The sequence below is a fragment of the Solanum stenotomum genome, chromosome 5, assembly GCF_019186545.1.
Source record: "Solanum stenotomum isolate F172 chromosome 5, ASM1918654v1, whole genome shotgun sequence".
Taxonomy (NCBI): Eukaryota; Viridiplantae; Streptophyta; class Magnoliopsida; order Solanales; family Solanaceae; genus Solanum; species Solanum stenotomum.
The window spans coordinates 51631834-51649537 of record NC_064286.1 but is presented as its reverse complement, the minus strand read 5'-3'; the positions used below and the strand labels follow the sequence as shown (position 1 = coordinate 51649537).

Below are 17704 nucleotides of genomic sequence, written 5' to 3'. Positions count from 1 at the left end.
GATGGTAGGAAAGTCATGTATTGCATTCTCACTATATTTGAACGACTATTTTTCCCCTTTCTTTCGTTATATTAAAGCCTGACCCCTTCCCTTTCCCAACCTGTACGAAAGAAGAAGAATCTCTGTATTTGTCATATCTATTCAGGTGCTATGGTGAAGCTAATGAAAAGTATGGATGGTTGATGCAATTGAAATCTGCTGATGAGCTATTCATGTGTGGCAGATCAAATAATTCTTACTGATGATGCTACATTTAGATTGTTTCCATGGATTCAGCTAGGAGGTTTCGGTGGTACAAAAGGCAAATTGTATGTTCAAGAACAACTTCTTCTGGTTTTGTTTTTCAGCTCCTTTTCTCATGAGAATATTGTACTACTAACAGGGATGCTATCATAGCAATATCTGTTGCGAAGGACCAGTTTGAGTGGCATCTGTCCATTAAGTTGAAGGTTTCTCTACTCTGCTTATCAGACCAAGCTTTCCATGTAAGCTTCTTCTAAATTGTTTTTGTTGCTCATTTACGTCTTGTGATTTGTAAAGTTAGTCCATTTCATCGGTATATGCCAAATTATTCAAAATTACTGTTTCATACAAAAAATGTGAAGCAAGGCAACAATGGCAGAACAAAAGCTATTCTTTATTTGAATTCATTGTGTATAAATTATTCACTTTCTTTTAGTAAAAGAAGACACTTTTGAGAAGAAGACATTGTGAAGGTCTGAAGGAGCAAATGCAACAATGGCAGACCCTGTAATTAGTGCTACTGTTCAAGTTTTGCTTGAAAAGCTACTTTCTCTGACTATCGAATTCTGTTCATGAGCTATTCATAAGATGAAGCTGTGATACGAAGACAAAATGTATGTTCCGGCTGACACAGGATTCTTAGATTCAAGACAGATTTCATTTTGGATTCCGTTGATAGTAGACGCTTCTCCAAATTATGTTCACATTTTTGACATTATTGAGATGGACCTTGTTGAGATGGTAGATTGGAGCAGACTTCTCTTAGATGTGTTTAAGTGTCATGATTGGCAAGGGAAATTGCATTTGGCGGAAACTGGGGAGGATATAGTATGTATGACTAAGATTTGAACAGTGTACATGCCATTAGTAGAAATACAGTTTTGTTTCCAGAAAACATTTTGAACTTGTACTTGGCTGCTGCATCATTGCCTAATATATAGCTTCTTTAATGTATCTTCTATTTTTAAGATTGAAATTCGATGTTCGAATTTCTATCTGAATTTGAAGAGAAGTAGTTTTTGGTTTTGGTTTGAGTTGTTAAGCTTCAACTTTTCTGGGTTTTGTCTCTGTGCTGGAAGGAATGAGATAAATCCATTAATGTTACAACAAGTGGAGGAGAATAGATAATTGTACTACTCATTTAGGACCCTGTTTTATTTCATATATAAAATTTAAATAAAACTACTCGTACAAATAAAATAAAACCGTACAAATAAAACAAAAAACTACTTAAATCATATATTACTATATAAGAAGAGGGAATAAGTATTCACCACAAGTCAACATGTGTTTCAATAAGGAGAGGGAATAACCAATATATTTTACTATATAAGAAGAGGGAATAAGTATTCACCACAAGTCAACATGTGTTTCAATAAGGAGAGGGAATAACCAATATATTTATAAAAAGAAATGACATATAAAATAAAATGGAGAGAGTATTGGTTTTTCAAAATGGAAAAGGACAAAACACATATAAAATTAAAAGACATAAAAAAAAGTTGGTTTAACTCTCAAACATAAAAAGTAACATATGTTCTTTAATAAAAAGTACTATAATTTACAATAAATAATAACTTAAAATATCTACAAGACAACAAAAAAAAGACTAATTTTTGTACTGCTTCTGTCACATAAATTAGGATTGGGATGATTTTAAAATTTTAATTTTGGTTATACATTATAAAATAGCCAAAAAATTGAATGATATAATTTTTTTTAAAAATAACCAAATGAATCGTCCTATCGATAACCCTAATGTTACTTCTACTTTGTTTATTTTTACTTAAATTTAGAAAGATATGCTTCATTTCTACCCTCAATCTTATCGCTACATTTATTTGCTATTTAAAATTGAAATTAAAAAGACAAATGACAAATAAGTTTCTATATTAGCTCACTTATGAGCAAAATATAGTATAACAATCTTTACTAATTTTATAACAATACATAAACTATACTCCCTCCGTCCCATATTAGATGGGCACTTCCAACTTTACACGGTGATTAAGAAATCATTAATACATTGGAAGACTTCACCATTTTGCTCTTTGTTTATATCAATGCACATTGAAATGAGTTACAAAAAATACACATACAATATAGGAATGGTCATATTAATTGTAGGGGTAAAATGGAAAAGAATTAATTAATTCTATCCTAATTTAATAAGTGCTCAAATAATATGAAAAAAATATTTTTAGTAAGATTCTCATCTAATATGGGACGGAGAGAGTAACAATATAATTTTATTGATGTTGGGCCCGGGCAGCGCCCGGGCTTTCTTTACTAGTATTATTATAAGTGGGAACATCACAAATGAAAAATTGAAATACCAAAATGCCCTTGTAAAATTAAATGACTCTATTACCATTTTTAAGGTAAAAAAAATCTGATTTTCCCACTTTTAGTCATATTTTTTCACTAATTCTCTTCATTTTATTTAATAAGAAGTCCAAAAGTCCATGTAGCGTGGGTAACATCTTATAAACAGAAGTTCAAAGATCACAATTGATTTCTTAGTGATATACAATTCATGTTCCACTATGTTTCTTAATTACTCATGAAATTCATAATGAAAGATTAGTCGGTTAATTTGACATGCTTATTTGGCTCTCGATAGAGTGTTCTACTTAAGTATAAATATATTTTCGAAATTATTATTTATGAGTAGAGATAGGAATAACTAAATGAGAAATCAAATATGATTATTTTTTTTAAAAAAAAATCCATACCCTAAAATAAAATGGGCCATCGAATTGGAGATAAAGGATGGATCATACTCTATATAGTATATATGTGATTTTGAGGCTGTATTTTTATTTAAATTTTCTTTTATATGTATAAACTATTGACCTTATTAGTCTATTATTTATGTGTTGAAACATTCATTCCTCAAAAATTGACCATATATCTAGAATAAGTCATTTTGAAAAGTTTGTATTGCTCAATTTATATTAAATATTCAAAGAGAAATTTTATGAAAAAAGGAGTATTATTCTTTTCTCTTCATAAATCATGTGTACAATACTTCTCTAAGGCTAAAAAGAAGATGTATATGTGATATAATAATAAAAATAATTGACATATTAATTGTGGTGATGACTGCAAGTGTGATTCATAATGTACCAAGTGTTTATATCATAAATTTGCATATGTACCACACTGATGAAATCTTTTAGAACTAATAAATTGTATGCATCAAACGTCTATATACTGTGATAATAAGCTATTTATTGTTGATGTAAAATTTTAATTATGGCTGGAAAATTGTCAAACTCCAATCTATAGATTATTGACCGGAGCTGGACCCATAAATAGTTAAGTAGTAATTGGCCAAATTAGAATGTCTACTTTTGCTTTAGAGATATTATTTTATTTATGAGAATGTGATATTCTTCTGCCTAATTATTGAATGTTAATTATTTCTCATATCCATAATTTTTTAAAATTAAAAGTTCAATATGAAGAGTCATTCTCCACTATTTATGTAAAAACACTTTGAGAATTAAAATTTTAATATGCTTTATAAGAACCAATTTACAAAGATTGATATTATCATAGGAAGGAAATTGCATTATTGAACATGAGAAGAAAAGAGAATGAGAAACCGCACATGAAGGATAACAAAAAAATATACTAGATATATCATCTATTTAATGTTCTTCTTCATAGTATATCTTTTATTATTTAGTGAATAAAATATAAATGATAAAACTACTCTTGTTAATTTCAGCATTTCCTATTTTATTACTCAACTTTTTAGTATATAGAAATTTAATAATAATAATAAGGGACAAATGTGCAAGGCACGTTCTCCGAAACTAGTATTATTATAAGTGGGAACATCACAAGTGAAAAGTTGTAATACCAAAATGCCCTTGTAAAATTAAATGACTCTATTATCATTTTTAAGGTAAAAAAAATCTGATTTTTCCACTTTTAGTCATATTTTTTTCATTAATTCTTTTCATTTTATTTAATAAGAAGTCCAAAAGTCCATGTAACGTGGGTAACATCTTATAAACAGAAGTTCAAAGATCACAATTGATTTCTTTTCAAATTTGCCTTTTCCCATTATATTTAATTAATAATTAGATAATTAAATAATAGCATATTAAATAGTTGCACCACTCATCAAAATTCGTTCCTATTCTCTTCAACCACATTAATAAACCAAGAAGACATAATTTCTCATTAAACAACGGTATAATGTCATTAGGTAAAAACCTTTTCATATTCTCTTCAACCACATGAATAAACCAAGAAGACATGATTTCTCATTAAACAACAGTATAATGTCATTAGGTAAAAAAATTTTCATTTTCTCTTATTTATGTGTTATATTTAAGAATCCAAAAAGACATAATTTTACATTAAATATTATATTCAAATCAGTTCTAAGTCTTTTCACCTCTCCTAATATCTTCTATTTATATTTAAACTCTATTATCACTATGTATCTAATTGTATGAGCAGTAGAAACTGAACTTCAGTAAGGTGGAGTAGTACTTTCATTGTTCTCTTTTTTTTTTTTTTGATGAAAATACTTTTGTTTTATAAAGGCTTGATTTGATGTCTAATTATATAAATGCTGGAATCTGAACTTATTTAGAGGGAGTAATACTTTTATTATTTGTTTATTTATCCTTTGAAAATACTTCTATTTCATTGAACTTTTATTTGATGATTTCAAATTTTCTTATATGTAATTCATTTATTTTTTGGTTGGTTCATAAGTATGTATATACACAAATTCAAAGTCATTTTTTCTTTATGCATTTATTTTTTGCACCATATAATTATTGGTTTATATTGTTTTCTTTTTTCTACCATATTGTTAATATCTCACAAGTGATTGTGTTGTACTTCATAATTCAAAATTTAAAGATGACAGAATTAATAATTTTGAATGAGTCAAAGAAGACGAAGAGTACATATTCATGTCAATTAAATATTTAAACAATGATTATTTTTATAACAAATAATACTTTTTTTTTTGTAGGTGTACAATATGAACTTGATAGTGATCTACTAACCATCCTAAGGAAGATATATGTTGATCGAATTTCTCTACAACTATTAAAAAACACTACTCTCCTTCGATGACAACTTCTTGATATGTGTGCATCTATAAAAAAGAAAGTGGAGGCTACTATTCCTTCAAAAGAAGACGGAAACTTTAAGGCATTAAATATTTTGCAACTATAGTACCGACATTTAAACTATGTGTTGTGACGTATTAAAAAAATACTCTTAACAAGTTGAATACTTGATTTATTATAAGAATTGTATATTTGAAGTCGTTATAGTATTACGTTTGAAATCTCTTGATAACAATATTTTTGTATGATGTGCCTTGCAATGATGATAATATCAGTTGAATATAATCACCGTTCATTGATTCGAGCTTGTATTTTACACATCGTATGCTTATATATTAGAAATATTTATACTAATTAGCACGATATACACGTGCAACGTACGTGTTCAAAAACTAGTTCTGGAATCTTTGATGGTCAGCTTCTGTGACAATTTACTCTTCTTGCCTTTACACATGTGGGAAATGCCTTCACTTTCACATTTGGATATATCAGAATGTCCCAAATTGATTAGTGTACCCTCAGGGGGCCTTCACCGTCTCACTGGGTTAGTGGCATTGGAAATCGGTCCTTTCTCAGAGATGGTGGATTTTGAGGCATGCCAATTGATTTTTAATGGCATTCAGCAGCTGTTGTCCCTTCGTGCATTGTCTGTGTACGGACATTTGCACTGGGATTCTCTGCCCTATCAGCTTATGCAATTCTCTTCCCTAACACTAATCAATTTATGTGATTTCGGAATCAAGCCTCTTCCTCATAGATTTAGCAACCTTACTTCTCTTGACAGTTTAATGCTAGCGAGTTGCGAACAGCTACAATGTGTGGACTTCTCAGATGTCATGCCCAAATTACAGTATCTGAACATCTATAATTGTCCCTTGTTAGAAGCTCTGTCGGATGGGCTCAGCAACCTTGTTTGTTTGGAAGATTTAATTATACAGGACTGTGAAAAACTAGAGTATCTGCCATCTAGAGATACCATGCGACACCTCAAGAAATTACAGAGCCTAAAAATTAAAGGCTGCCCAAAGTTAGAAGAAAGTTGCAATAATCGGAGTGGCCCAAACTCTCAGTGGTCCAATATTTCCCATATTCCTAAAGTTAAAGTTGGTCGAAGCATAATTCAGGACTTGCGTAAGTCTCTGTTTCTCTTTCCGTGTCTGAGTTGCATTTTAATTATTATTTTCTATGAGTTCTAGAAAGAAGTTCTGTATACATAATTTAATACTATCTCCTGCAATTATTTTGACATGAAAAAAATGCAAAATTATTAGTCAACTGCATCTTATCTATGCTTTCAGCATTCTGCTAGTCCACTTGAACCAAATTGTTGTTGTTCTTATAATTCTTCAAGTAAGGTATATCTAAGATACGATTTATTCATGAAAATTTATGTTTTTTTTTCCTTAAAGGTTACTAGTTCCAAGGTCATACTTGAACATCACTGTGGTAAATCAAGTCAAAATCCATGAGTGGCAGGCAATTACGTTAGGTAAATTTTCATTTAGACTTGTTAGAGGAATGCGTTTTTTTGCACTACTTTTTTCTCATGACACAATTTTTACTGTTTAAACGGGGTTGGTTATGTTCCACCCAGGGGCGGATCTATAGTGTGTCCAGGGGGTCATCCGACCCCCCTCGGAAAAAAAATTACACTATATATATAAGATCAATTTTTTTGTGTACGTGTATATATTTAAAATTGAACCCCCTGAGCATATGTCAAAGGAGTAGCTCAGTGGTTTATGGGGGTCAGGATTCAGCCTATGTGAGCTTTGGGTCACGGGTTCGATTCCAGGCAACAACTTTTTTTTTATTTGAACCCCCTCGATAGAATTCCTGCCTCCGCCACTGGTTCCACCACCACATTTGTTTGGTTGAAGAACAGTATCTTTGGCCGTAGACATTAAGGGACACTTTCATGAATATTTAGTAACGACAACATAATCTGTCAACGTTTTGCTCTTTATTTGAACCCCCTTGATAGAATTCCTGCCTCCGCCACTGGTTCCACCACCACATTTGTTTGGTTGAAGAACAGTATCTTTGGCCGTAGACATTAAGGGACACTTTCATGAATATTTAGTAACGACAACATAATCTGTCAACGTTTTGCTCTTCATAATGGGGGATACCAACAATTATTAAGTGAAACTATTTGTTTGTTTTTAAAACATGTGCAACAAAAAGTTTTAAAGTGATGTCTCTCTATACTTTTATCAAGCATAGGAAGTCGACTATTCTGAATTCGAGTCGTGTAGAGCCCAATTCGAGGTAAAGCACTTCCCACCAAAGATTTTTCAAGTTCAACTAAGCGTAGTTTCCCCGTTTCTTTGATGCAGCTGTTGTCCCTTCGTGATCTGGTGGTGTTTGGACGTTTGCCCTGGGATTCTCTGCCCTCACCAAATACTGAACCTGGAAATTGAAGGCTGCCCAAAGTTAGAAGAAAGTTGCACCAATCGGAGTAGCCCAAACTCCTAGTGGTCCAACCAACATTTCTCATATTCCAAAAATTGAAGTTGTTGGAAGCTTAATTCCTTTGTAAGTCTCTGTTTCTCTTTCAGTTTCTGAGTAACATTTTAAATTATTATTTTCCATGAGTAACTCTCCTACATTCTCCTTTTATAGTTTTCCAAACATTTTTCTATTCCACTTGAAACAAATTTATGAATATCTATATTACTTTTAAGATATGGTTTAATCATGAATATTTATGTATTTTTTTCTCATTGGTTATTAGTTCCAAGGTCATACTAGAACATTGTTGTGGCATTTCAAGTGAAAATCCATGGGCGGCAATTACGTCAGGTGAACTTTCAATTAGAATTCTTTTACCAAGTTTGCACAAAGCTGGAAAATTCAAGGAATTCGTGATCTTCAGATGTAGCTGCACTTTCATGGAAGGGGATATTGATATTTTTGTGAGGTTCTAAACGTCACAAAAATTATTGGCATAATACATAATCATGACCCTTAACTTCTCTTCACCGAACAACTATTACCTCTAACTTTAAGTGTGAACAAGTAGACACTTAAACTTGTATAAAATTGAACAAGGAGACACATGTGTCCTACATGTCATAATACACTACGTAGGACAAAAAATTACCATGTAGGGTGCCATGTGGGATTAATGTGTCTATTTGTTCAATTTTATTCAAGTTTAAGTGTCTAATTATGCAAACACAAAGTTAAAGGTCATAGTTGATAACTGACGTCAAGTTAAGGGTAATATTTATGTATTATGTCAAAATTATTCTCTGGTTTTGGCCGATGAAGTCCAGGAAGACAGGAACTCCTTAGCTACCACTTTCCATTTTCATTTCTAGAGTTTCTTTAACCTTTGATTTTCTTTAATTTTTGCTCTTTTCTTTTGCTTTGTTGTTTTCTGGTTGGACCGGGTCGTTATGACTTGGGTCTAACCCCATTTGATGTACATAGTTGAAAACTTACATAAATATATTATATTAAGAAAATATTTACTATTTATTGCCATAACATTTTTTTTCTCTTGATCACTTTAAATATATTTATAATACAATTTTAATATATATTACAGAGAACAATTTATAACACACATATAATAAAAGTTTTATTGATGGATAATACATTTATTACACATTTTAATACACTTATAATACAATGTGTCAATTTCTTAAAAAAAAAAACGGAATATATTTTCAAACAGTTATAATACATACATATTACATACATAATTTACTTTTAATACATATAGCAAATTTATCACAATATTGTTATATATTGCTATAAATGTTAAGAAATAAAAGTAGGAAAAATTGTATGAAATAGCAGACTATTAATTCAAATTAAATGTTATAGCCATAATTTATTTTATTTGTAATTCGCAACAAACATCCTTTTTTTTTTTTGCCATCCCATTTGTATACCGAAATATACAAATGCAGGACTCATTTGTATACCGAAATATACAAATGCAGAACCCATTTGTATACCAAAATATACAAATGCAGGACCCATTTGTATACCAAAATATACAAATGCAGAACCCATTTGTATATTGAAATATACAAATAGACTGAAATATACAAATGCAAGATCTATTTGTATATCGAAATATACAAATGCAGGACCCATTTGTATACCGAAATATACAAATAGACCCAAATACATATTTTTTATGTATATGTATACTGAAATATATAGATAAATAGTCATAGCAAACATAAAGTTTGCTATGGAGCACAATTATACAAACTATAGCTATAACATACAAATATGATTTTTATGTTTGCTATATGTGAAAGTTAAATTTTAGGTTTACATATACATAAAAAAAAATATATGTAATTGGGTCTATTTGTATATTTCGGTATACAAATGGGTCCAGCATTTGTATATTTCGGTATACAAATGGGTCCTACATTTGTATATTTCGGTATACAAATGGGTCCTGCATTTGTATAATTCGGTATACAAATGGGTCTTGCATTTGTATAATTTGGTCTACAAATGGATCCTACATTTGTATATTTCGGTATACAAATGGGTCCTGCATTTTTATATTTCGATATACAAATGGGATGTGGCAAAAAACATGAAATGTTTGCTGCGAATTACAAATAAAAGAAACTATGGCTATAACATTTAATTTGAATTAACAGTTTGCTGTTTTATACAATTTTCCCTATCGCTAAAATCAATAATTATTTATTAAAAGGTACTCATTCAAGTAATTTGTATTCTAATTCAGGCCTTTTGGCCTTTTATTTTTTTTAAAAAAAATGGAAATCATTTGTTATCTTTATATAGTGTTTCTTGATGTTGTTCTTTAAAATTCCTTTTAACATATATATATAGTCAAATTCTACTAATCTTTGTATTAACAATTAGGTTATTAATTTAAAAGTTTTAAAATTTGAAAATCCAATTAGTTAAGAAAAATAAAAAATAAAAATAGGAATTGTAAAAGTTCTATAGAGATGAAAAAAAATCTTTGAATTTAAAACAATTAATTTTGTATAACATGAATGTCACTTGTGCGAGCATTAAAGTACCACTTCTCCATTCCCAAATCACGATCAATTCATATAATTGAAAAAATTATTTAACAGATGTTTTTTAACTTAAGGGGAAAAATAATATTACTTAATGTAATTAGTTATCTAATTTATCATATGGCAAAAATGACAATCCAACATTTAGATATATATATTTTTTTCTTTGTAATGTGATATGATTACTATTTAATATGTAGTATAATATGATATACTATTTAGTATTTAGTTAACATAATATGATATGATTTATTTAATATTTAATTAATTAGACATAATTTAGTTTTTAGAGTTTATAAAGTAATAATTTATTTCTATTTTTAATGACATTAATGAAGTAACTCAACTTTATAAGATTATTATGATATTTCAATTTTCAATCTTTTTTTTATTTCCATTTTTATATGATACGAGAAATGTGATGATTAGGTTGCATTATTCAAAATCATAATGAAAAGTGACTGCCATTCATTAGAAATAAAAAGTAACACAACGACCACCCAAAATTAAAGCTATTCTTTATTTGAATTATTCTTTACTTTAGTGATAGGATTATTCTTTTTTTTAGTGGTGGGCAAACAACTAGCAAAAGAAGATTTGTGCAAAAACTTTGGTGTAGAGGAAGAAGACGACTTTGTGTGAATTAAGGAGAAAAACCAACAATGGCCGACCCTGTAATTGGTGCTACTGTTCAGGTTGTGCTTGAGAAGCTACTTTCTCTCACAATTGAGGAGGCCAGAAGTTTAAGGAACTGCAAGAAAAATCTCAGAATGCTGTCAAGATATGTAACCATGATCCAAGCTTTCATTCATGATGCTGAAAGACGACAAGTCGAAGATAAGGCTGTGGAAGAATGGCTCAAGATGCTTGAGAGAATTGCTGAAGATGCTGAAAATGTGTTTGACAAATTCACATATGAATCTATCAAAGCAAAAGTGATGAACAACCGAGCCAAACTAATGGAAAAGGTCAGTCACTTCTTTTCTCATACTGCTTTCAAGTACAAAATGTCTCGAAAAATCAATAAGATCAATGAAGAGTTGAGGGATATCAATCAGTTAGCCAACAACCTCGGTCTCCAATCACTGACAGTTCCTTCTCGGAAAATATTACAAATCCGAGAAACAGATTCTGCAGTAGTTCCTTCAGATGTTGTTGGTAGAGACAAAGATGTTGCTGAAATAAAGGAGAAGATTTTGAACATGAGAAAGGATGCTGTTCTGTGCACCATTCCCATAGTCGGTATGGGGGGTTTAGGGAAAACTACTCTGGCTAAGAGGATTTTCAATGACCAACACATCGAGAAACACTTTGAAAAGAGAATTTGGTTGTGTCTACCTGAAATGTCTGAAATTAAGAGCTTTCTTGAACTGATCCTCGAATCATTGACAGAGAGGAAAGTTGAGGTCCAGAGCAGAGATATAATAGTCAAGAAGCTCCGAGATGCATTGGGAGAAAAACAGTATTTCCTTGTCCTGGATGATTTGTGGCGTGTTGACTATACTTTGTGGCACGAGTTCTTGGACACCTTGAGGGGAATAAATACATCCAGAGGAAACTGCATTCTCGTGACTACTCGTTCAAAGCAGGTGGCATCCATAGTAGCAGCAGATCTTCATAAGTTGGGGAAATTAACTGATGATCAGTGTTGGTCCATTTTCAAACAACGAGCATTTGTTGATGGGGAAGTTCCGGAGGAAATACTGAGTGTGGAGAACAAGATTGTTGAAATGTGTCAAGGTCTACCTTTGGCTGCTAGTGTGTTGGGAGGCCTCTTTTGTAACAAGGAAAAACATGAATGGCAGGCAATTCTTGATGGCAGCTCCCTTGTTGCATCTGAAGATAGCATTAAGAATATCCTAAAACTCAGTTATGATTATCTACCATCTCCACATCTGAAGAAATGTTTTTCTTACTTTGCAATGTTTCCAAAAGATTTTAAGTTTGAAAAGGACCAACTAATCCAACTCTGGATGGCAGAAGGGTTTCTTCGTCCATGTCAAGAGACCACTGTGATGGAAGACGTTGGGAACAAGTTTTTCCAACTCTTGTTACAATATTCCTTGCTGCAGGATGTTAATCTAGATGAGTACAACAATATAACACACTGTAAGATGCATGATCTTGTGCATGATTTGGCTGGAGATATTTTTAAGTCTAAACTATTTGATCAAAAGAGTGTCGGAGGAGAAAATCTTTCTCAAGTTCGATACTTTGGATGGGAATCACCAAGTGATCAAATAGATAAGATATATGAGCCAGGACGTTTGTGCACATTGTTCTGGAAGAGCAATATATCTGATGATATGCTATTGAGCTTTCAGTTCTTGAGAGTTTTAAATTTGTCCGGGTCAGACATCAAGGAGTTGTCAGCCTCAATCGTCAAGCTAATATACTTGAGATATCTTGATCTCTCCAATACTAAGATGAACGACGGATATCTTGATCTCTCCAATACTGAGATGAACGACCTTCCCAACTCCATATGCAAGCTCTACAATTTGCAAACTTTGAGATTCTATAGCAGCTGGTATCCACTCAGGAAGCTTCCAGAAGAAATGGCAAATATGATAAGTTTGAGACACATATGCTGCTACCATTTTTTCGAATCAGATTTTCAGATGCCACTTAATATGGGGCAATTGACTAGTCTTCAGACGCTGCCGTTTTTCTATGTAGGTTCAGAGAAAGGTCGTCGAATAGAAGAACTGGGTTGTTTGAAAAATCTTAGAGGTGAATTGACGATCGAACGTCTACAATTAGTCGGAAATAAAGAAGAGGCTCGAACAGCATATTTACAGGAGAAACCAAATATCTACAAGCTGGTGTATTCATGGTCCCATGATGAACCAGAAGGCTGTGAGATCAATCATGAGCATGTGTTGGATGGTCTTCAACCACATCCGAACTTGAAAACCTTAGAAGTTGTGGACTATTTAGGGACTAAATTTGCTTCATGGTTCAGTGAAAAAATGCTATCAAATTTGGTCATGTTGAGATTAAGTGGTTGCAAAAGGTGCAAAGAAATTCCATCACTTGGCCAACTGAAATCCCTTCGGCATCTTCAGCTGATAGGATTCCTTGAATTGGAATGCATCGGACCTACATTTTATGGTGTTGATGTTAATAATAATGGATCAAGCAGCAATATCCAAGTGTTCCCGTCATTGAAAGAACTAGAATTGAACAATATGTCTAGCCTTATTGAGTGGAAAGGAGATGAAGTTGGAGTAAGAATGTTTCCTAGGCTTGAGAAGTTGACGATTAGTAACTGTCCATTGTTAAAAAGCACTCCGAATCAATTTGAAATCCTCCGTGAATTAGAGATTGTCATGGTTGACAGTGAAATGCCATTGTTGAACTTGTGCAGCAACTTGACATCTCTCGTAGGGCTTAGTGTCCATGATATTAAAGAGCTCACTTGTTTTCCAGATGAGATGCTTCGCAACAAGGTTTCTCTTCAAAACCTAGTGGTCTCAGGCTGCGGAGAGTTTCATGAATTGCCACAAAGCTTGTACAATCTCCATTCTCTTAAGACCTTAAAGATAACCAGGTGCGCCAATTTCAATTCCTTTCCTGTTCCCAGTGGAGAGAATTATTTGACTTCCCTCCAACATCTTCAGTTACGGGATTGTGAAGGATTGAGCAGTTTACCAAGTGGAATGCTAGAGCATTGTCGGTCTCTGGAAACTTTGAGTGTCAGCTGCTGTGACAATTTAGTTTCATTCCCTTTACATGTGGGGGAAATGCCTTCACTTTCCTATTTGAATATATCACGATGTCCCAAATTGATTAGTTTACCCTCCGGGGGTATTGACCATCTCACTGAGTTAAGTGAACTGAAAATTGGTCCTTTCTCAGAGATGGTGGATTTTGAGGCATTCCAATTGATTTTTAATGGCATTCAGCAGCTGCTGTCCCTTCGTACATTGACGGTGTATGGACATGGTCACTGGGATTCTCTGCCCTATCAATTTATGCAACTCTCTGGCTTAACAGCGATCCATATATGTGGATTCGGAATCGAGGCTCTTCCTCATAGATTTGGCAACCTTACTTCTCTTGAAACATTAATGCTACTGAGGTGCAAACGGCTACAGAACCTGGACTTCTCATATGTCATGCCCAAATTACAATATCTGTTTGTTTATGAAAGTCCATTGTTAGAAGCTCTGTCGGATGGGCTTGGCAACCTTGTTACTTTGGAACTGTTACATTTAGAAAACTGTGAGAAACTAGAGTATCTGCCATCTAGAGATACCATGCGACACCTCAAGAAATTACAGAGCCTGCAAATTAATGGCTGCCCAAAGTTAGAAGAAAGTTGCACCAATCGGAGTGGCCCAAACTCCCAGTGGTCCAACATTTCCCATATTCAAAGAATTGAAGTTGGTAGAATCCCCCTATATCAGTGCTTGAGTAAGTCTCTGTTTCTCTTTCAATTTCCGAGTCGCATTTTTTAATTATTATTTTCCACGAGTTAGTCTTCTCCATTCTCCAAACATTTTTCTATTCCACTTGAAACAAATTTATGAATATCTATATTACTTTAAGATATGGTTTAATCATGAATATTTATGTATTTTTTACTCATAGGTTATTAGCTCGAAGGTCACACTAGAACGTTGTTGTGGCATTTTAAGCCAAAATCCATGGGCAGCAATTACATTAGGTGAAATTCCATTTAGAATTCTGTAATAATTTTGTCAAGTTTTTCTTTGCACTCCCTTTTTTTTTCCTCATGAGCATTTGGTAAAGACTACTGACTACATAATCTCTCAACATTTACTCTTCATAACATGGATATATACCAACAACTATTAAGTAAAAATAATTTAGTACACAGTCGTTCATTTGCCCTAGTGAAACTATTCTTTTATGTATGGGTGTCTTTTGATAATATGTAACCTTTTTCTACGAGTTAATGAAAATAAAAAGACTAACAAGTAGTTTTGGGTAAATAATGAATGAGTAGTTCAACCAACCAACAAGTACCATGTTCTAGACTTCCCCTTTTGGATGTTCACTTGAAATCTATTTTTTCTTCTTTTCTATACAATAGAAGCGTAAACTCAATATCAGGTCAGGTACTTTGGTCAGGTAGTAAAGGGTATCCGTGGACCGAGCCATTGAATTCTGTTCATGAACTATTCATAAGATGAAGTTAGGAGGTTGCTGTGCTACTAAAACTGACTTTTTACCGTCTCCTATGTTTCAGATTCTTGAATGAAACAATGGCATGAAACTTGTCGAGATGGTATACTGAAGCAGACTTCTCTTAGATGTGTTTAAGTGTCGTGATTAGCCAGGGAAATTACATTAGGCGGAAACTGGAGAGGAGATATTATTTACTTGTATGACTAAGATTTGACAGCAGAGGCCTTTCTTGCACAGTGTTCATGCCTTCTTGTACAAAGAGTTTTTTGTTTCCAGCAAACATTTTGAACTTAATGCTTAGCTGCTGCATCATTGCCTAGTTCATATACATCTTCTTTAATCAGTTAATGTAGCTGTTCTTTTCCTCTTCAAATTCATCTTGGCTATTCTTTTACTACACCCCCTGCCCTTAAAGAAAATACTAGGTCCGCCCTGCTTTAATGTAGCTGTGCTTTTCCTCTTGAAATTTATCTTGGCGAGTGTTTGCGCATAATAAACAATGAGGGTAGCCTAATCGAATGGGTGAGTTGATTTGCAAGTCACAAAAGAGTGTATTGTCATGACCCGTGCTTACAAGATCGTGAAAAATTCATGAGTAAATTGTCAAAAGCTGCACAAAATATTAGTGAATGTGTAAATTGATGACATTATATTTAAAGATGTAAATTACAAATTATTCTCATGGATTCAAAAAAGATGATTCATATATGGTATATTTAATCTTTCTCACCTGTTTTTTTTTTCCGACCATTTATAATAATCGACTAATTTGAATTAGTATTTTAATGGTCAAATTTATTTATTTTCATTTATTTTACTGTAAAATTTATTATAAATGTCTCAAATATTTTTTTTATACATATAAAAACTAAATTACAATATAGCTACAAAAAATTAGTTTATTTTTTAGCTTTTTAATCCTTTTCCATTCAAACTTTTTTCTTTTTATTTTATCCGATTTTACACTAAAAATGAAAAAAAAAATAAGAATAAAAAAATCAAATAATAATAATCAAAGAACTCAAAAAAAATTTATGTGTGAAATATATCAAATACATGATTTTTTAAAAATATTAAAAATTAAAAAAATAAATTTAAAATTATTTTTTTCACTTTTGTAACGATAGAGAATTAGGGATATATATGAGTCACTTTTAAATTGAGAGGGTATTTATGAGTCATTATTGTAATAGTAAGGGCTAGGGGTGTCAAATGGACGGGTTTAATTGAAATTGGAGATACTAAAATGGGTTGAAATAGAAATCGGGTTGGGTCTTGACCCGTCCAAGTTTGCTTTGGGGTCAAATGGGCTAAAAAAAGGGGTTGGGTCTTGACCCGCCCAATTTGACCCGATTAATCTCAATAATTTTAACAGATTAATATTTAACTTTTATAATCACAATTTGAATTTCAGCTCAAGAATTTTTTTTTAAAAAGTAACAAATGGATAGATAAATCTTAAAAGATGTTAAATAGATAATAATTCATACCTTCAATATAGGAACATATCTCAATAAAAAGTTTTAAAACGGGTTGAAATTGGAGATTGAATTGGGCTCACTTGAGGATTCTCTTAAAATGAGTTAGACTTGAATGGGTTGAGATTAAACCCAATTCAAATTATTTTGAGTCCAACCCTTAAAATTCTAGGCGGATTACCTATGGTTGAGTTCATTTTTGATACCCTGGGCATACATGAGTCATTATTGTAATAGTAAGGGTATATATGAGCTATCTTTTATATTAAAAAAAGGTATTTCAATTCTAAATGATAAAATTGAGGAGTATATCAAATCATTTTTCCCTTTATACAAAAAAAAAAAAAAAAGTACTCGTACAAATAAAACAAATTAAAAAAACTACTTAAGTAAATGAATATAAGAGGAAAAGGATCCATTTTAACATATTTGAGACTCTCACGCGCTCAAACTTGGTTTTCATCCACATATATTTAGACTTCTTTTCCTTTTTATAACTGTTTGAATGATTGTATATGCAAACAACGGGAAGAAGTCCAAACAGTCCCTTATAAGGTTTAAGTGTTCCTTGAGTTTTTATTTGAAGCATTAATAATCTCTTATGTTTGTAATATTGGTGTATTTTTTGTTCACTTTCAAATTTTTGTCTATTTTTTGACATTGANTATTGTCTGTCTTCCTTTTAGTG

The 17704-nt window shown here is 32.0% G+C and overlaps 1 protein-coding gene and 2 long non-coding RNA genes across 5 annotated transcripts in view; 1 reads left to right on the top strand and 2 right to left on the bottom strand.

Annotated features, from left to right (window-relative positions):
* LOC125865728 (uncharacterized) overlaps positions 1-17704 on the bottom strand; it is a 204349-nt gene that overhangs the window by 48889 nt on the left and 137756 nt on the right. The gene's annotated exons all lie outside the window — the stretch shown is intronic.
* LOC125865716 (putative disease resistance protein RGA3) overlaps positions 1-17704 on the top strand; it is a 185948-nt gene that overhangs the window by 41377 nt on the left and 126867 nt on the right. Inside the window, exons 4-5 of one of the 3 annotated variants that reach the window (XM_049545941.1) lie at positions 146-308; positions 383-485. The exons of 1 other annotated variant lie outside the window; for it this stretch is intronic. Coding sequence is in view for 1 of the 2 variants with exons in the window: in XM_049545938.1 (XP_049401895.1) it covers positions 11550-12121 (572 nt within the window). In the remaining variant the exon portion in view is untranslated. Of the gene's footprint in view, positions 1-145; positions 309-382; positions 486-11549; positions 12122-17704 lie in introns of those variants that run through there. One more of the 3 variants, XM_049545938.1, reaches the window with a different exon arrangement.
* Positions 1-17704, bottom strand: part of LOC125865726 (uncharacterized) — a 112247-nt gene that overhangs the window by 19359 nt on the left and 75184 nt on the right. The window lies entirely within an intron of this gene.